The sequence below is a fragment of the Triplophysa rosa genome, linkage group LG25 (assembly GCF_024868665.1).
Source record: "Triplophysa rosa linkage group LG25, Trosa_1v2, whole genome shotgun sequence".
Taxonomy (NCBI): Eukaryota; Metazoa; Chordata; class Actinopteri; order Cypriniformes; family Nemacheilidae; genus Triplophysa; species Triplophysa rosa.
The window spans coordinates 10,378,079-10,398,667 of record NC_079914.1 but is presented as its reverse complement, the minus strand read 5'-3'; the positions used below and the strand labels follow the sequence as shown (position 1 = coordinate 10,398,667).

The 20,589-nt window shown below is 38.3% G+C and overlaps 2 protein-coding genes across 3 annotated transcripts in view; one reads left to right on the top strand and one right to left on the bottom strand.

Annotated features, from left to right (window-relative positions):
* The window catches only part of si:ch1073-396h14.1 (disintegrin and metalloproteinase domain-containing protein 10), a 17,483-nt gene extending 1,907 nt beyond the window's left edge, over positions 1-15,576 (top strand). Inside the window, exons 5-15 of one of the 2 annotated variants that reach the window (XM_057325053.1) lie at positions 4,205-4,284; positions 4,688-4,807; positions 6,413-6,505; positions 7,048-7,216; positions 11,337-11,485; positions 11,968-12,139; positions 12,296-12,440; positions 12,641-12,824; positions 13,833-14,007; positions 14,177-14,397; positions 14,484-15,576. In XM_057325053.1, coding sequence (XP_057181036.1) covers positions 4,205-4,284; positions 4,688-4,807; positions 6,413-6,505; positions 7,048-7,216; positions 11,337-11,485; positions 11,968-12,139; positions 12,296-12,440; positions 12,641-12,824; positions 13,833-14,007; positions 14,177-14,397; positions 14,484-14,579 — 1,604 coding nt within the window. In that variant the 3' untranslated portion in view covers positions 14,580-15,576. The remainder of the gene's footprint in view (positions 1-4,204; positions 4,285-4,687; positions 4,808-6,412; positions 6,506-7,047; positions 7,217-11,336; positions 11,486-11,967; positions 12,140-12,295; positions 12,441-12,640; positions 12,825-13,832; positions 14,008-14,176; positions 14,398-14,483) is intronic. The other variant, XM_057325054.1, reaches the window with a different exon arrangement.
* A 577-nt stretch (positions 15,577-16,153) lies between these two features.
* Positions 16,154-20,171, bottom strand: LOC130548348 (lipoprotein lipase). The gene is made up of 10 exons (XM_057325056.1): positions 19,876-20,171; positions 18,950-19,134; positions 18,695-18,874; positions 18,399-18,510; positions 17,910-18,143; positions 17,569-17,811; positions 17,371-17,491; positions 17,102-17,299; positions 16,862-16,957; positions 16,154-16,780 (listed from the first exon to the last, which is right to left on the bottom strand). Exons 1-10 carry the CDS (start codon positions 19,976-19,978, stop codon positions 16,759-16,761), a joined length of 1,494 nt encoding a protein of 497 aa, XP_057181039.1. The 5' UTR covers positions 19,979-20,171; the 3' UTR covers positions 16,154-16,758.
* Between the last annotated feature and the right edge of the window lie 418 nt (positions 20,172-20,589).

Below are 20,589 nucleotides of genomic sequence, written 5' to 3'. Positions count from 1 at the left end.
AAAAAACTGTCAAAAATACTGCTTTGGCTGATATATACATTTACGGTGTTTCATTGTTACTAAAACTGAATTAAACCATTTATCGTTTTACGGTCTTTTACTGTCATGGTTTAGCAGTTTTTCACCGTAAAATCTACAGACATTTTTTACAGTGTAGGGCAGTGATGACTTGCTCACCGGGAGACTGCTTTTCTTAGATTTTATTTACTAGAATGATCTTGCTTGTTCTATAAACACCATGCACTGTGCTGGGTTTTACCTTTTCTATGTTTTTCTGTTTTTCTGTTTTTCTCATTTTCTCCTGTAAAGCTGCTCTGGAACATTGTGAAAAGCGCTGTATAAATCAAATTGAATTGAATAATATTTTCTTTACCTCCGTGATATGTGCATGTTGTAGCTTGGAAAGGAAACATCTGCTACGAACATAAATGCAAAGAATATGTAAACAGCAGGATATTCAAGAAAACAATGTAGGAAACAGGATATATGTAGAGTATATGTATAGAAATCGTAGGAAACAGGACACGTAAAACCTGGAACATGATTTTATGATTGAATTGTGTAAAGTGGTCTTAACAGATGGTTGGGAGAGAGGATGCGCTTGAAAAAGAAAACCTAGAAAAGTTTAACTTGAAAACAAGACTTTTGTGCTTTATTAGATTTCTCTTTGACTAAAAATCTTTTTTCTACAGTTTGCTTTTTTCAATTTTCAGATCAAACATACAGTATAGTAATAGAAGCAATGTAGCAGACATAAGAGACGCATTGTGCCACTTGCTCAAAGGATAGAAATATATCTTATAAAAATCTTAGCTATGTTTGTTTTTACCCAAAACACAATATAAATAAGTGAATTAATCAAATTTAAATTATTAAATGAAACAATTTTTTTATTTAAATAAATTCTCAATTTACTATATAGTACACGATGACAGATATCTGCAATCCCTGTCCTGCTCTTCAGATGTGCGACTTCAGATTTAGGAAATAAGGTAAATTGAAGAAACAGCACTTCGAATGGTGTTTAGATTAACGTCTGTGTTTACATTTCTTTTTGTGGCGATAGAAAACAAATAAGTGACCCCCTGTCTCTACAGCAGGAGGTAAACATTAGCAGAGAGACATGTGTCTGTGAATTATGTGGATATGGGTGGTCATGTGATCTTCTGATTGAAGTCACACCATATCCTGAGGCTCCAAGGTTACTTCAGAGCGTTTCCCATGATTCCAAAGGCTATGTTAGTTATTCATATAGGCTACACTTGAAGCTTATCGCTACTGATGTGTTTTGTGAGGTGCACCAGGTAACCTTTTAGGCGATGACCATATGCAGTGAGCCGACAACTTTCCTTTGTGAAAAATGTCTACAAATACAGTGGAAAAGTTTGAGAGGATGTTAACAAATAGGGATTTTCTCTCAGGTGAACCTGGAAATTAAAGTGTTGAGGTTTAAAGAAATGAAAAATGTAATAATAATAATTATTATTATTATTAGTTACAACAACAACAATGATAAAAGTAATACCTAATGTATAATAAAATACAATTATTAATAATAAATATAAAACGCTAAAGGAGAAGATGCTAAAGCATAAATCAGATTCATACTGTATGTCTGGGTCTCCATTTGCACACAATTGTAAATCATTTGTTTATGTATGTCCGATTCCTCTCTTTCTGGATAATCCAGTGGATATTCTGCCATCCGGAAGTTAACATTTACAGGAAGACGGGTGGCATTGATTAAGTTTCAAAGAAGAAAATTCTGCATTAGCCAACTGAGCAACACAGAGGGAAACACTTAAACACATCTGTGTTTGCCAAGTCTGTGAAATTGAATTTTATTATCAATTCATTGCCGTCTTTTAGTTGGTTCAACAACAGCAAAGCCAAGGTTGTGGGTTCAAATCCCACATAACATGCTGATATAAGTGTATTGTATACCTTAAATGCCGAATGCTTTTATAGTGTCTGCCAAACAAATAAAAGTAACACACGTTAATAAACTACAGGCCATTTCGTTAAACTATGGTCATTCCCAACATTCGTCATTTGCTCCGACAAGTGTGTTTCTACACAAACATTCACTTTAATATCCGCATCCCTCTGGTGTGGATTGTTTCTCGATAAATGCAGGCATATTTTTTCCTCAAACAACTTCTGGGATCTTTCTGATCCGGTCTCTGCAGGCGCAACTACTTGAAAGAGATGGTTGGAGAATGGAGCCAACGTCTGGAAGTAATTCCGTCAGTGGGTCAATGCCCGACATTTACCTTTTCCTGCTCCATCTGTCTGCACACAGTTACAGAGAACAACTCTATACCAGCCTTTGTGTTCATAGAAACTGATACGGTCATCATTTAACGTGCGATCTGGGAACAGCTGCGGGTTCGGGGAGCCATGTTGATTCCTGCACACCATGGTGTGATCCAATCACGTTCTTCCTCTAGTTACATGGGGACAACCTGACATTTACTTACAGCTAAACCCCCTTAGATATTTTATGGTGGAGGTAAAACTTGATCAAGTTGTTGTGGACAACCTGACTGTGCATGAGATTCTAAAAAGCCTGATTTGTGTTATTTCCCCCTATACTTATGTCTTTTTTGGATTCTTAAACTGGTGTTGAATAAAATGGGAATACGAATTAATGGTGTGAAACCATATCATTGCTTTTCTCACCTTGAGTTTTAAGATCATACAGTTTGGTTGGGGTCAGCATACATCCTTATCACGAACAATTAGTACGACATAAGTTGTTGTTTAAATAATAAGCATAATAGCATGATTAATAAGCATAATTGTTGCAATTTTTAGACATTTTAGTCATATTTAGTCGTTTTAATAACACTATAACTATTTAAGAAGAAGAAATATAGTTTAATGCAAGGAGACGAACGAATTGGAAAGGCTTTATAAGCGCCACCATTTTTAATTATTAATTATTTTAATTGTTGTAATTTTAGTCATGTTTATTTGATTTTTAAAACAATATAACAATTTTAAAATAATAAAACGTTAAATACCTTAGAAACGGCAGGATTTCATCACGTGATACGCACGAAACGTGACCACGCCCATTCACCTGCAGTAGCGCTTGCAAGTTGCATGTGCGCTTGTTAAACTTAATAAAGATCTTCCTGATGACAAGCGATGGGATTAATTAACCGGTATTGTTTAAATCGATTTAAGGTATACATTCATTTCATATATCTCTCGTTTTGCTCCCTGTGTTCTGAAGTATTCCGCTTTTGTTTTACTGAGTGAGAAAGCGCTCCAGTCCAAACGATTCACTGCGCGTGCGCGAGCGAGCTGAATCGCCAACCGCTTCACACCACTTTGTCATTCCTATGTACAGTTCATTAAAAAGAACCGACTCTAAAAAGTGATTCATTCGTAAATCGGATATCCATGGCTGTCTTTGTAAACAGGCGACTAATGAAACACATAACACGATTAATATTTCAAGCTTTCTTGTCAAACATTTCCACAAACGACGCATGTCATGTCAAACGACGAGAGATTTACAGTCGTCTTTTACGTAAAGCGCTGTGTTTGCCAAAGGTCTCCAAGAAAATCAGTCGTACAGTCAGTCTGTGGAATGTGATGCCCTTTTGGCCATAATGTAACATGTTGCAATCAAGTTTTTCAACAGAGGTCAGGGAAGTCAACCTCTCAAGGATCACTTGAGCAAGACTTTTTTGCAATGAATTTCAAGATGGTATAAGAGAGCTCAAGACATTTGCCATGTTTCTTCATTAGATTTGTATATCTGTCATCCAGACGTTGCACAGCACACCAATGAAAAACGTATGAAACATTGAATTCATGTGTATCATAAATAGTTCTTAAAATGTAGATGGCATTCGATTCAGTTTACATACAAATGATTTATAGATCAATTATTTGTCAATCTGTCCGATACTGGTCGTTTTGTGGAATGTGTTTACACAGAAAAAAAGCATATTTTGTGACCCTGTCTGTGAAAACCCAGTTATTTTCTACACAAAATCATCCTACATAATGTAAAGCACATTCTGTGAAAATATAACATTGAAATATTTAATACTGACTGAGGAATGACATGTCAAAGATCGAAATCATAGTGAATTTAGTAGCTGAAATCAAACTTTGATTGTTGTCATCTCATATTTTGAGCGTTTATTGTTGTTTATATCATCTTAAAAGTACTCCATTTTTTCAGATGGCACTCCCTTGAGAGGCAGCCATGTTGGATTCTGTGGTGCCGACCAGCTGCAGCATCTTGTCCAGAACCACCATGAGGTCAGACATGACATCACCTCCCCACCTCATTTCCTAATCCTCGCACACCCAAACTGCCCATTAAGATGTACGCCGTGTCTGAAAATAGTTGTGAAGTCAGATGTTCAACCTTCCTAAGCAGATCGACGATTTTCTTAATGATATTATTTATAGCCCAACAGCAGTCGATTGTTTTCGTTTACCACCCGTGAAAAGCATGCTACGGACAATCTATCTATTGTTTCGCAGTCCGTGTTCAAGGTCAGCGTGGTCTGTTTTCATCAGATAACGTCGTATTTTAAGCTCATATTTACAACGGCACATCATTCCCACGTGTTTGGTGCAAAATCGAAGGAACAGATGTGAACCACCTCCTTTCTCAAGGTTGTAAGAATGGCGGATCTCCTTGTCTTGTGACCCACAGATACCAGCCTCAAGGTCGAAGAGAACGGTGGACCAATCCAAAACCAGCTGTCTTCTGCATCTCTACGTCGACCATCTCTTTTACAAACGCTTCGGGGGTATCGAAGCGGTCGTGGCTCAGGTGAGCTGTGAAAAGCAGGTTCATTCAACCCCGCTAAACCTCGTGTGACTGATGATGTAACGTCTGCACGATCATAATATTTACCCCAATCCTCCTGAATTGGGATGCACAGCATGTTCTTTCCTCAATTCCACTGGGGAATTCTGGGAAGTTGTGGGGTTGTGTCACCTTTGGACCGTTGCCAGTTTCTTTACTATGCCTGTGGAAACACAATTGGCTTTCACGTGAAGCATAGCGTTACGTAACATTTGTATGTTGAAGATTAAAGGCCTGTGTTATGGTAACTGTGTATTGTTTGTTTAATGAGTTTTCCAGATGTGTTCTGGGGCCTGAGGTCACGCTACCATTACTTTGGGGGTAGTTCCTATTTTCTGGGTATTACTTTTAATAGTTACGCAACTTTTTTTTTTAAGATTTCCTCTTCACAGCTGGTGTACTATTATTGTTTCACAGAATCACCTCGTGTTTTTGTCTCAAGAATAATTGAAAAACACCCTTTTATTGCATTTGCAGATCATGCTTGTTTTTATTACATGCATTATTTCGTTTATTTGGTTCTTTTGCTAGTTCTTAATCTGGAGAAAAAAGATTTTGGTCATTTTTAGGTTCTATTGAATGGTACATAAGACAAATAATATTATTGTATTTTGAAAATGGCTTACATCCAGAGTTATTATAGTTTTGGTTTTAGTTTTATTTCATTTTTATTCATATTTTAAATTAGCTTTTATTTTTAGGTTTTTATGTGCATTTTTTGTGAAATATTTATCAACTTTATTATGTGCTTTTGTCATTTTATTATGTACAGCATTTGTTTACTTTTAGATTCATTCATTTTAGTTTTAAATGATAATTTTAGTGCTTTAAACTTATTTCATATTATCTCTAGGGCAACATTTCAATTTTTCCAAATACTTTAAGGGCAACATTTTATTTGATTTTAATAAACAAACTTTTTAGTTTTAAGTAAACTAAAATAACCTTGCTTGCATCTAATGATGTCACTACACCTAACTGCATAAAAAATATATATTTACATGGGAGCAAACCTACGAATACCTTATTATTTGTCGGTGCATTTTAATCTAAAAAAATGAAAACATTTTATTTTATAATGACACACTTCACCCAATTGCTTATTTCAATTTTTTTATATATACTGTACAGCTTGTTAAAGTTTGTATAAATGGGTGTAGGTGCCCGGGCTGTGTTCCAGTCCTCATTACTAAGCCACATTACTTGATTCTCCCAGTATTCGTAGCTGTCATTTGCTATTTGCTAATATGTTGGTTTTGGCCGGTTCACCGTGCCGGACAGTGGCCAGATAGCCTCTGTGATTGGTTGCGTTCTCTCAGAGGCGAAATGTGCCACATTTAATTGACCGTGACTGGGGCTATGAATCCCTAGTGCATGAATCTCTTCTGCATGTGAAGCAAGTCTTGAGGGATCAAATCCTTAGATAAGAACAGTGCCTCTGTCTGTCTGCTTATCTGTCTGTCAAAAATATAGTGTTTTGGGGTTTTGCCTTTTGTAGGACTTTATAGGTATCAGGACAATGTGATCATATATGATAATTAACAATTAATGCTATTTTATTTTTCGCAGCTGGCCTCTTACATGAAAGTGGTCAACGACATTTATGACCGAGCCGACTTTGATGGCATACAGCTGGTCAACTTCAAAGTTAAATTTCTCACCGTAAGGCATCTATTTACCATTTTTGTGAATAGTTTTGTTTCTCCTGGCAGAAGACTTAGTTTACACACTGCTCTTGGTGTAATGATATATTGTGACACGATATATCATGATATAAACAAGCAATATGTACAGTATTGTAGAATGTTATGGTGTCTGTTTAACCCTATAGGTTGAGATGACAATGTGTTTTAGTTTTTTATTTTGTAATTTAGGAAGCTCTCTTTTAGGGTTTGGCTTTATTCATTCATCATTTTAATTTTGGGTTAAAATTAATTTTTATTTTTCAGTCACTCACTGTTTTGTTTCTGTTTTTGACTGACCTGAATTTGTATACAAATGGTTCAATGAACCCTTAAATGTCACAAGTTGTATGTAAAACAAGCCAAAAAAGTAGAAAAAAGGTAATATTTGGAAGTAAATCTGTCATTTTTAAACATTTTGTTAAAATATTGTGATACTATCGTTTTATAGACCCAGTATATTTTGTTTATTTGATTGAATTGTGAGCTGAGCATATTATGTTGTCACCTGTCTGAATACAGGTGAAGACGGAAGAAGACCCCAGCAGTCCTTTGGACCAGACCTACGTTGGACCCGAGAAGCTTTTGAGTCTCTTTTCCGAAACAAACTGGAACGACTATTGCCTTTCTTATCTGCTGACCAACAGAGACTTCAGCGGGGTCCTCGGCCTGGCCTGGAGTGGAAAACCAGGTAACATTTCAACCCCTTCACTCAGAACCGCCAAATCTGTGACACGAGCCTCCACATTGACGCCCGCAACAGATATCACATTGGGTCCATCGGTGGAATATTGTTGTACTTGGTGACAGCCAACTGGGCTTTGTACTCCATTAGGGAGTTTGTTATGTGACCTCTGTCCACAGTTGTCGTTGTTGCGACGTGAGATCGAAGCTAAGCCCTCTGATAACATCACTCCGGCCCCAGACAACCTATTGAAAAATGTGTATGGGGTGTGGAGGTGGTCTTGGGGAAGTTGTTCTTAGGAACATGTGTTCTCCTGTAAAATTCAGAGAAACGGACTTTCTTGGAAGCATGTGTTGCATTGTTCTGTGTTGACAGTTCTATTAGATGCACATGGGGAAAAATAACATTTAGAAACACAATATTAGACTTTCCTGTTAATTATTTGTTTACAATAACACATAGTGTACCTACAGTGAGACAAGCAGATACTCAGAAATGTATTTAAAGAGGTGAACAGTAAAGTATGTTTACTCTCAAAAATGTGTAAAAATTTTACATCACTACATTATACAGTATATCATCCTTTTTTTTACTCCACTACATATACTTAATCCATTTTCTAGGTGATTTTTTTATGTTTAATACTTGAGTAAAAGTAAGAAAGTACTGGCTTTTAATGTACTTAAGTGGAAAGTACTAAATTCTTTTATGTACTTAAAGGGATAGGTCACCTCAAAATGCAAATTCTGTCATCATTTACTCACCCTCAAGTTTTTCCAAATGCTGTATACATTTCTTTGTTTTGTTGAACACAAAAGAAGATATTTTGAAGAATGTGGGGAATCAAACCATTTTGGGGCACTATTGACTACCATAATTATTTTTGGTTACACTCTACTTAACGCATATATGTATAATGCATTATAAAAGTAGTTTTAATGTATTAATTACACCTTATAATGCATTGTAATGTCTCATGAATACCCGTAACTAAAATTAATACTTTATAACACTTATCAATTCATTGTTACACTTTGCATTTTTAATTTGGTTATTATTCTTTACAACAACATATAATGTATTACAACACATATTATGAAAAATCATAATGCATCATACTCTTTAATAACTCTTTATAATGCATTGTGCACAAAGTCAATGATGCCCCAGAACTGTTTGGTTACAAACTTTCTTCCAAATATCTTTTTTTTGTGTGTTTAACAGAACTTCAAAATTTATACAGATTTGGAACAACTTGACGGTGAGTAAATGAAGACAGAATTTGCATTTTGGGTGAACTATTTAACTATTTAACGGTGAAAAATGACATGTATTTATGAAATGTGGTGTAGTGAAATTAGGATATATGCTTTATAATGTAGTAAACCAAATTTCCAAAGTCAAAACGGATGCTTTTAAAAGAAGATATTTGGAAGAATGTTCATAAACTGACAGTTCTGGGACACTATTGACTACTATAGGAAACAAAACTACTATGGTAGTCAGTGGTGACCCAACACGGGGTTCAACAGAGCAAAGAAATTTATACAGATTTGGAACAACTTGAAGGTGAATAAATGAAGACAGACTTTTCATTTTTGGGTGAACTGTCCCTTTAAGTACCATCCACCTCTGTTAAAAACATGTTACCCATTTAATGGCTTGAACAGCTGTCCCCAGGTCTGTTGTTATGGAAGCTGACTGTTGATGTATTCCCACAAACCTGACCTATTAATTCACTTTCCGCATGGCAACACAAAGACTGCTGCATTCCACATTAGCCAGACGTTTGCTTGGATTCTAGACATTTGTTTGCATTTACAATTACATTTATGCATTTGGCAGATGCTTTTATTCAAAGCTACACATTTTATCAGTATGTGTGTTTCCTGGGAGTCAAACCAACAACCTTAGCGATGCTATTACAATGCTCTACCAGTCGAGCTACACGATACATAGCAAATCTCTCTTGTGTATTGATCATCATGTGTTTTTGGTTAGCACTGGACTGGTCGGTCTACAGGACAGTTTGACCCTATCGTGACTTGAAAAAGTATGGACGGATACATTCACAAAGTTTGCGCTCTGGAAGCGTCCGCTCAATGCGAGGCCTCACACGCGGTGCTAGCTCGACCGCGCAGTCATTGTTTTGGTTATTATGTTGAATTATGAGGAGCAGGCCACCAGCTGAGATCTTTGAATGTTGCCATAGGATTGATCACAGCGCCCGCTGTGATTGGCTGAGAATGGGGTGTGAGTCCACCGAAAGGGTCACGTGACCTCAGAGGTATGTGCTCCCCCAATGCTTATCCAACACAACAGTGGTACGACAGCATTCCTGTTTGTGGATTTGCCTCCATGGTGAAGTACTCACGTGGGATTTCATTAGAAACACACACACTCCGGCATGCATGATAAACTAATACACCTCAGGTTGTGTTAGATGTGACTTGGGATACATTAACCTGTATGACTTTCTTTCTTCTGCAGAACACAAAAGAAGATATTTGAAGAACGTTGTGAACCAAACAACATTGGCCCCCATTGATTTCCATTGTACAGACACAAAACCACAGAGACTTTTCTCAAAATATCTTCTTTTGTGTTCCACAGAAGAATGATGCCAACAGGTCAACATTTTTGCATTGACGTCACAATACTATGCCAAATTGTGTGTGTTGACAGATTGTGTCATACAAACCTCGTGACAAAAATGGCCCCAGTGGAAAAAGTGCCTGATATAGACCTGTGAAACTGTGACTTCAGCAAGGGTGATATCAACCTGAACCTCCCCGAGGCTCCATCCGGGTCACCTTGCGTGTTCGGTAACGTTTTCCCGGAGTCAAGCGATCTGAACTCGAGTAAACCGCAGTAAATAGTTCACCTTCGTTTCAGTCAGCTGAGATGAGTAAGCCCTACAGTTTGTTCTCCGACCCGTAATTAAATACAGCTCGCATAGTTGTTTTAGTCAGGACAAAACCACAATGGCTTTTACGATGGCACCAGCGCTGGTTGAATATGAATGGTTTTCCATCATTTCAGTCATATTAATATTATTACATTTACGGTCCAGTGTGTGTTTTCTGGAGGATGTATTGACAGAATGCAATATAATATACATAACTAGGTGTATAAAGACCTTACATAATGAAGCGTTATGTTTTTATTACCTTAGAATGAGCTATTTCTATCTACATACACCACAAGTCCCCTTGCATGGAATTTGCCATGTTGTTGGACAAGCTGCTCTACAGAGTGCGTTTCATAAATACGTTATCTCCATCGGCAAAGAAGCGAAAACGTGACGAGATCTTAGACCTGTGTCAGCCACCGTACTGCTTCGAAAGGGGGGCGTGAGCGGTGGAGTGAGCCGTTGGTTGCAATTCGCAATCTCACCACTAGATGCCGCTAAACACACTGGACGCTTAAGAGGAGTTTCAATCACATGACTGTGCGTTTTCAAAAACGCCGTTTAAGTTATGACGAGCGCTGTAAATGAGAGTCAGATGAAGGTCATAAAACCCGCAGCGCACATGTTTTACGTCAGCCAAACCGGCTCAACGTTGATGTATGGTTCCTTAAAATGCACCCCGTTCCAGCATTTCTCTGCGGCTCTCACGCACAAATCCATCCAGCGACATCTAAGGAGACTTGGTTTTTGAAAAATAAAACAATCCAGGCCTTTTGATGGACATGCCGATCTCCGAGTTTGGCCGGCAATGATGTAATCTGTTAGCGCTGTGTGAGAATGACCAGCTATTTGTGATCGGCAGTAAAACTGTCTGTTGGCGTTATATACCGTAGGCTTAAAACAGAGGAGCTCATGAGAGAAAAGTAAGACCCCTGCTAGGGGTTTCTTGCGCTCTGAAAGCATGACAGAAGTTATTTCAGTCCTCTTAAGAACAGTTGACGCATCCATTTCCAGGAGACTGAATGCTGTTGCTCTGAATCTGGTCAAGTTTAACTTAAACTTGAGCTAAATGACCCGAGTCTAGCTTGACTCGCCTGTTGTTTAACCCTTCACGTAGTCAGAACTTTTACGACCTTAATTCAGTTGTACAACTTTTATTTGTTTTCGATTGACCAATTCTGTTGAAATTTTTGCTCTCTCTCTCTCTCTGTTTAGATGACCGAGGAGGAATCTGCTCTCAGATGGTCAGTAATTACAGCCATAACACGGGTCTGATCACACTGCAGACATACGGCCACTATCTCTTCACCAAACATGTGCAGCTGACCTTCGCCCATGAGCTGGGTCACAGTCTCGGAGCCCCAGTGAGTTTGTGCATTCTTGTGGCCCACAACTAGTTGTGGCCTATGGTTAGAGAGTCGGACTCGTGACCAGAAGGTTGCCGGTTGGATTCCCAGGGCCGGCGGGTAACAACTGAGGTGCCCTTGAGCAAGGCACCTTACCCCTACTTGCTCCCCGGGCGCTGCAGTGATAGCTGATCACTGCTCCGGGTGTACGTGTGTTCACTACTCTCTGGATGGGTTAAATGCAGAGGTCACATTTCGTTGCCTTGTACTTGTACTTGTACATGTGCAATGACAATAAAGTTGAATCTAAATCTATCTAAAGGAGGATCTGTTGACAGAAATGCAATATAATATACATAACTATGTCTTCAGAGGTGTATAAAGACCTTACATAATGAAGCGTGACGTTTTTATTACCTTAGAATGAGCTATTTCTATATACATACACCGCGGGTCCCCTTGCATGTGCATTTCATGACTTGCTGTTTCATCTTCGTAAGCACGACGAGGGTCGAAACTGCGGCGACCCGGAGATAACCAAAGGCAAAGGATGGTTCCTGATGTACCCACAGGCCACCGCCAAGATTGAGGAGAACACCGACAGGTTCTCCCCCTGCAGCCTGAGGCACATGAGCAACGTTCTGAAAATCAAGAAGGACAATTGCTTCGTAGGTAAGAAGCCAAGTACCTTTAGCTATAAAAGTCGAGTGATTGGTTTAGTGTTCAAATCGGGGTTTTTAAAGCACACTTAAGCACACTTTGGAGACTCGAGGGGTCTAATGCTTATCTCCGCGCCTGATCAGAGTTGTGTCTGTTTTGTCTTGTCAGTCAGCGATCAGCCCATCTGTGGAAACCGCATCGTAGAAGACGGAGAGGAATGCGACGTTGGGAATGACGTCAATGATCCGTGCTGCTACAGCTCGAAAGAGCCAGTGGGTGTCGAGTGCCGACTGAAGCCTGAGAAGCAATGCAGGTTCATTTTGATCATATGAAAGATGCATAGATGATGTCAGGGGGCGCTAGTGAGCAACCTCTGAAACACTAAAAACATTGAATTTCTTAAGGATTTAGTCTCTACATTTTTTTACAGAAGCCAGGATGTATTGTATGGCATGAAATTAAATAAACAATGTGTGTTTCAATACTACTTTGGTAACCGTTGATATGTTTCAGTCCCAGTCAGGGTCTATGCTGCAGCGCTCAGTGTGTCTTCAAGGAAGCCGGGCAGATATGTGGTCAGCCACCCGAATGTCGGAAGCAGAGCGCTTGCAACGGTTCCTCTGCCGTGTGTTCAGAACCCGCTGCCAAGCCAGACATGACATTGTGCAACAACGGCACACGTGTTTGTTTTAAAGGGGTACGTATGGGGACAGTCTGGGGGGCTTGCTTAAAGGGACGGTTCACTTAAAAATGAAAATGTTGTCATTTTCTCACCCCCATGAGATTCTAAAATCTCTTTCAAGAGTGAAACACAAGGAGACCCTTCTTTTGAAGAATTTTGACAGTTTTTGTTTTCGATACAATGGAAGTGAATGGGGACTGTGGGGGTTTAAACAAACAATTTGCATAAAAATGAAAATTAAGTCGTTTTTTCAACCCTTTTTGATACAGAACTGTATGACTTTCTGTCACCCGCGAAAGAAAGGGAGATATTTAGAAGAATGTTGTAAATGCTCTTGTTTATATATACAATGGAAGTGTATGGGGATTAGCGACTTTCCTAAACAGAAAGTTTACCTTCAAAAAAACTTGTGTCATCGTTTTCTCATCACAATTTGATTCCCAACTGTATGACTTTCTGTCATCTGCGAAACGCACGAAAAAATTATTTGTAGATACTCCTATTTAGCCGTACAATGGAAGTGAATGGGGACTGGGGGATTTCTTAAACAGACAGTCCACTTAAAAAAAATGTTCTTTGTTTTCTAACCCCAGTTTGATTCCAAATTGTATGACATGCGAAACGCAGGGAGATATTTTGAAGAATGTTGCAAACGCTCTTATTTACCCATACAATGGAAGTGAATGGGGACTGGAGCTGTCAGTCACTAACATTCTGCTTCTAACATCTTTTGTGTTCCACAGACAAAAGTAAGCCATATAAGTTTGGAACAATGTGCGACTGAATAAATGATAACAGAATTGTTTATTTTTAGCTGAACGATTACGTTCAACCCGTTTTAAAATGTAACACATGCGATGCAAATGTGTGCTTTCATTGACAGTCCCGTGCTTCTTTTCTCGAGCCAAATGTCATGTTAAACGTTATGTTGTCATAAATAATGTGCACGCATGAAAGATATGCAGGATATATCTTATAAACATATAGTTGCATGCCAAATGTCTTTGACGCTAATGTTATCAGGCAATACATTTGTGTTTTTTATGTGCTGTCCTGTTACACAATGTTGCCGGCTTTGGCTTGGCCTGGTTGGCACAGGACTGCAGTCTTTCTCTTTGCGCGCTGTACGACATGGTGCAATGTGACTGTCCCGGAGACAACCGAACCGAGAAGTGCTACATGTGCTGCCAGCAGAGAGGTAACCGCAATGTTCCACCACAACATAACGTGTTTACTGCTGCATATAAATAAGCTGCTTGTTTTAAAGGACATTTACTCAGATATAACTGCGCTATAAAATCTTAAATGAAGCACATGTGTTTGCTTTGGAGCAAAATGTTGCACATGTTTATTTTTCTTTTTGTCAGATAAACCTCACACCTGTGCGAGCACCACCTCGTCCGTGCTTTACCAGCAGTTTAACGGTAAACGCGTGGCGTTGCTTCCAGGAGCCCCTTGCTCGGGAAACCGGGGCTACTGCGACAGGTTCAAACTGTGCCGAATTTTGGATGCAGACGGTCCTATTGCGAGGCTTAAAAATAACTTCCTGAAATTGGATGACTTTGAGGATTTGGCTGACTGGATGAAAGTCAGTACACCATGCACCTTTAGAAATTACAAAAATATTCATGTTTTAAAAGCACTTAATCTGAAAATTACTTGTTTCCTTCACAGGCGTATTGGTGGGCAATACTTCTGGCTATTCTGACTATTTCGGCGATAATGGCAGGGACGATCTGCGTTCTTGGACAGCCCTTGGAGACGGATTAAAACCAGTAAACATCTGTCCACTTGGTTCTTTGAAACTGGCAAAAAGAGACATTGCTTTTGAGACAGTTAATGAATGTAAAAAAAATCCAGATGTTCAGCTGGGAGGGAAATAAATATTTTGCACCTGTCCAAACATGATTTAAGTTTACTTTCACCACCCACGTGACGTATACCGCAACATTTGACATTTCAAGGATATTTTAATTGCATTGCTCATCTGACGTTTGAATGCTGTCCAATGATCCAACAATGAGTCGTTGTGCATTCTCGATAACTTCCTACACAACGTTGCCAACATTTATTTCGAGAAAGTGTGAGACGTGACATTTAAATATTGAGAAATCTCTTTAACCAGTGCTCGGTCAAAAACAGGTTTGACCAAAACAACAGATGGCTGTAGTTAAATAACTAGCGCAGATGTTTTGTTGTGTGTACAATAGTACAAATTCCGCAGTTAAGAAAGAAATTTTGTTTTGTAGAATCAAACACATTTTGCAGAAAGATTTATTTTGTAGTCCCGGAACTAGCGGTAGATATCAGCAAGGTCAAAATTTAGCCAGTTCACAATCTTTTGGCTAGGATTGTAGGACAAGTTATATCCAATCCTGACACCAGTTTGTTTGAGCTGTTGGATTTGCTTTCACAATCTATCTCTTCGTGTCGTCCTTGTTCAGGTTACCGCGCGATAAGAACAAAGAACTATGTGACATTTAAACTGGATCTGAAATGGGGTAAAAAAGGTCAAAAAACAACTCTGGACGGTTTCATCGGACGCACGCGCTTGGCCAGAAGTTAACTTCCGGTCTGTGTTTGGTTACGATATAACAATGTATTACTATTTTATGGTATATGAATTGTATTAGATTCAATTAAAACTATTCAACAGTTATTGATTCTTTGGGGAGATCTAATGGAAGTTAAGTTTGTGCCACATAACATTTATTTATGTTGTTGAAACCGTCAATTTAATAAAAATGTAATTGTTTATAAAAACATTTTATAATACTTTTACAGTGCTTTATTACAAATATTGTAAGTATTCAAATATTTTTACCAAAAATATGTAAAAAGTCAAATGTATGTCAAAATCTCAATCTTATGCATATGAAATGAGAAAATACCTCCATTTACCTTAAAGATAAATGTTATTATATCTTTACAAATACAGATACATACAGGATATTTCTTTGTTGTTGTAATACATTTTATGTTTCTTAAAAAAAAATATGAACAGGTTGTAATCGTATGTATGAGGTCATAAATCGATTCAATGACAGTATATTAAATGCAGTCTTTTTACTGCTCTATGTTTAAAGTGCCAAAAATACAACAAAGACACAACCAACGTGTTGTTAGTACCAATAATAAAACATCCAACATACAGTAGATGTTTTATGTTTTCATATTTGACTTCACAGAGGTATTATTATAAGGAATTCTTTAATCGGGTCTTTAGATTTATGACTAAATGCAGTTGTTTGGACTTGTTGAAATTTACTTGGAGTCTTCCGTAGGGATCATCTGAACACATTTGTTCGTTTTGGCCGGACGGCACACTAAAACATGCACATAGACGTGATTGATGATTTTATTCATGTAGCCCGACTGAAAAATTCTTGTCCAGAGACGATTTGGACAAGGTTAATACACCCACAAATTTTGATTTAAAAGCGGTCTCTTTAACATTTCAGCTCGTAAAATAACCGATAAAAGTGTCCGAGCCGTTTGATTCTTTTTGGACGGGGAAACTATGTAAAATTGACATAATGGATGTTTTCATGAACTGTTAAATACGAACTAAACATATAGCCTTGTTACACCCCCAAAAAAACTGTATCACATAAGATCACACAGTACCAAACCACCTCTTGACCTATATTCTTATTAAATCACTTACATTTTAAGGCTTTTAAGCCAATGCCAATTTCCTTTCAGTAACCCTTTATAGGGTCCATTATTCTTTGATGTCACATCAACATTTTAATAAAGCATTGTTTTGTGTCATGGCCATTGTGTAACAATGGTAGTAGTGCTTGTACCAAGACTCAAATGTATGAATTACATTCCTACCCAAACATTATGTGTTCAATACAGTCAGTGCATTCTTCATAAATAACAGCTGTATAAATATTATTTAAGTGCTTTTAAGATTTAATATTATATCTCTTTAAGAATAATTTCATGGGCTCTTCAATCTGGGCCTGCGTTGGGACAAAGAAAATACAGTTATTAAAGATATTCTTCATTATGTGTAAAGATAAGAAATCAAAGGTGTACGTCACCTTTTAGATGAAGATCGCCACGACTTCTTGCATTTCACAAATATTACATCCTGAGCTGAACGTGCTTTCAGGGGATCTTTTAAACAAAACACACCCCTAGAAAACAAAGATGAACAGGTTTACGTGATGTTAGCGTAAATTACGTGAATTATTATGATGTAAATGAATGTGATTGCGAATCTAATGCATTAACAACACATTTTGGGGCCGCTTTATGTGTTTAAAATAGCAGGAACGTACTTCTTTTGTGTTTCTCCAGCTCGGACCCAGATCTTTTGGACCTGTACGCCAGAACCTCCAAACCACCACGTGGACAGCTTATTGAATAAGGAGGAACCGGAATCGTCCCATTTGAACTTCAGCTTTAGAACATCACCAACGTCCTTGTCAGTCACCACAAGGAAGGAATGCGTCCTATTGGTGGTAATCTTCTCTTGGCTATTTAGACATTGAGAATAGTTAGAAACATGACGTTAGATCGGCTATGAACTCTATATGAGATTACTCACACATTCAGTTGAAGGTCCTCTGCGTCACCGTTGGTTCCATAAAGTGAAATCGTCACTGCTGGCTCCATCTCCGACTGGTTCATCTTTCCAAGAAAATGGATCTTCAGCTGATAGTGAAAAACTCAAAAAGGCAAATGTTGCTATGTTACAATGAAGTACGTCAAGGCAGTAGAAGGAGGTTTGAAACTCAAAGCTAACCTCTGAAAGGCATGGACGCTCGCGTCATGGTGAACATCTTGGCGCTTCGTGCCTTGCGAACTTTGCTGACGTCGTAGCCCACGGTGCTACATCGGTTCTTGCGACACTGAAGGCACATGCCTCGGTCGAACATCTCATTGCTCCCGCAGCGGTAAGCTTTGCTGGCTTCTTCCTCGTTCAGCAAGGAGTCGATAAACAGGTGGACGGAGCGCTCATGCTCGCATTTGATAGCCTCATTTATGGCTGCAATTTTACATTTTAGTCAACAAATGGAACGTTTCGCTAAATATAGAAACATTATATTTTGTCTGAAATCGCATATGCCAGATCAGGGTCCTTACCTAGTATTCCAAAATTGGCGATTTTCTCAAGGGCTCCTCTCAAGTTACATCCAGGCTGGAAACTTCCTCCATTGGGGTATATATCCACATGACCAACGGGCTGCTGGATACCAATACTGAGACCAAGGGAATGGCGGGTGAAAGTGTGGAGGACGTCCACAAAATGGGCATCATCTGGGGATAGCCGTCTATGGGCATGAACGCCTTCGAAGTCCGGCCCTGCTGGGTCTAAACCTGTCAAAACACAAATATAGGACATTTAAAAGGATGTTTTCCATCATTTACACATCCTTATGCCATTTCCAACCTGTATGACTTTCTTTCTACTGCAGAACACAAAAGAAGATATTTTGAAGAACGTTGGTGACCAAACAACATTGGACCCCCAATGACTTCCATTGTATTGATTCCATTGACACCCCTGAGACATTTCTCAAAATAACTTATTTTGTGTTACACGTATACACGCTGTAAAACCATCAAACCTGCCTGTGATTCTTCCAACTTTGTTAGTGGCGTGACTTCCCGCAAAGCCTGCAACGTGGGCACCAAGACTGTAGCCAATAAGATGCAACTTCTCCAAAGGAATGTTTGTTATCTCCTATTAAATTGAAACAAAGTACAGTACATATGCAAACACGTTTAAATGTGAATTCAATTCAACGAGTCACTGTTTGATATTTACATTTATGCAAATAGGGTCGAACCCATGACCTTGCAAATCCCATGCTCCACCATTTGAGCTAAAGGTTCACCTTATGTTTAATTCGTTTTGAAACACAAACCTCTAACCAGTCTATAAAGAGTCCGATCTCCTTTCCCACTATCTTCGTGTTTTGTGCTGCCACCACATAATGGTCCTGCGCGGTTTCCAACCAGTCCACGACAATGACGTTGGCGTCCTTCTCCCTCTCATAGAGCGCGGCGACCAGTTTCTCAACCCAGCTCTCGAACAATCCAATTACCTAAGGAGAAAGACCTCAGTTATCATTAAGATGTGGAATCATTTGAAAAAATAAAAGTGAAAAGTTCTCATTTACCGTCCAGCCATGAATGACCAAAAAGGTTTTTGAAGTGTTGTTAAATTCGCAGCTACTGAGAGTTTCGGGTTTTCCACGTACGATGTAACAAACGTCATTGTCTGGTTGGAATGGATTTCGTAGGGAGAACTTCACATTTGCACAGTTGACATCGGCTGTGTTTTGGAGGTCCTCCAGGAAATTATCTATTTAAAGGAATGATCATTAAAAAATCATAAAAGATAAATAGATAATAGTCACTGAACTGTTTTTATAATTAAACTAAATTAATCAAATAAAAAAATCTTAAAAGATAAATAGATAATAGTCACTGAACTCTTTTTATAATTAAACTAAATTAATCAAATAAAAAATAATAAAAGATAAATAGATAATAGTCACTGAACTCTTTTTATAATTAAACTAAATTAATCAAATAAAAAAATAATAAAAGATAAATAGATAATAGTCACTGAACTCTTTTTATAATTTAATCAAATAAAAATCGTAAAAGTGTATTACTATGTAATAAAAATGATGTTTTTATGCATCGGATTTAATGTGCGTCATAAAATAATTCACAAAAATATTTTATTAAGATGAAGTGAGTATTACAAATGTAAAGTTTGTTTTTACCATACTGTACTACTGTGTATTAAACTGTAGTCATAGACACCTATAATCCACAACATACGACACAAGATTGCGTTTACTACAAGATGACGTCACATGCGTACTTGAAGCGTGCGTTCACGAAATGCATTTTGGCAGATGTAAAAAATCTCGTACACAAGCATGATGTTTACATTTCCCATAATGAGCGCGTTATTTATGACTTACATTAAAAACAGACGTTTCAAATACAAGAAGCGCGCGCGGTATAGTAAAAAAATGCTGCGTCCGCTGCGCGTTGCTCTACGCATCAACTACAGTGTGTGTTTACTCACCAAATATTGCACTGGACGACTTTTCTTCCTCCTCTGAAGCAGCGAGCACAACAGCAAAGCTTAATATGAGCCAGAAAACGCTTCGGGTTGAGGAAATTGTCATGTCTTTAATGCGCAGGTTTGGGCACGTTGGTGATCGTCACCAGTTCATCTTGCGCGCGCACGTTAATATAACAAACGACTAAAATCAAGTGTTTTTGGAAACTCCCGGTGTCGCTTGAACACCGGTCTAATGAAATCTGAGCTTCAGACTTCTGTTAAGTTCCTAAATAGCACTTCTGAGAGCGTTTGGTCTCAGCCCACAGGCGGGGAAATATGGTCACAAGCTTTGCGTGAGAGCTGCGGCGACGCAGTAGTTGTAAGTTAATTCAATGACGTTTGGACGTTATGATGTCTCACAAGGTCATTCTTATGAACAAACAAACATAGGTGAGAACTTTTAAACATGCAGATATGAAAATTCAGTCATGATTTTCTTCCCCCCCCACATAATTCCCGCAAAAACACTGCTTTTGTGGCTTTCATTGTATTAGGATTTGGCATTTGCGTCACTGACGTCAGACGTGCAGGGATCTTGATGTGTCAAATACAGCCGGTCTGAAACAGGGTGAGAAAAAGTTGGTATTGAGGGTTATCAGTAATTTTGTATATATTTCTATATTCTTTTTTTTATATAGGCTACTTATTTTGCATTCCTGTGCTTTTTTGAGCATG

Bases quoted from the DNA above. Each gene is read 5' to 3' on its own strand.
- LOC130548348 (XM_057325056.1), bottom strand. From the start codon at position 19,978: ATGACAATTTCCTCAACCCGAAGCGTTTTCTGGCTCATATTAAGCTTT. The intron at 18,511-18,694 runs GTTTGTGTTTCA...TCAATTTAATAG, and splicing joins TCTTTATAGACTGGTTAGAG to GAGATAACAAACATTCCTTT. The intron at 17,812-17,909 runs GTAAGGACCCTG...GTAAAATTGCAG, and splicing joins CGCCAATTTTGGAATACTAG to CCATAAATGAGGCTATCAAA.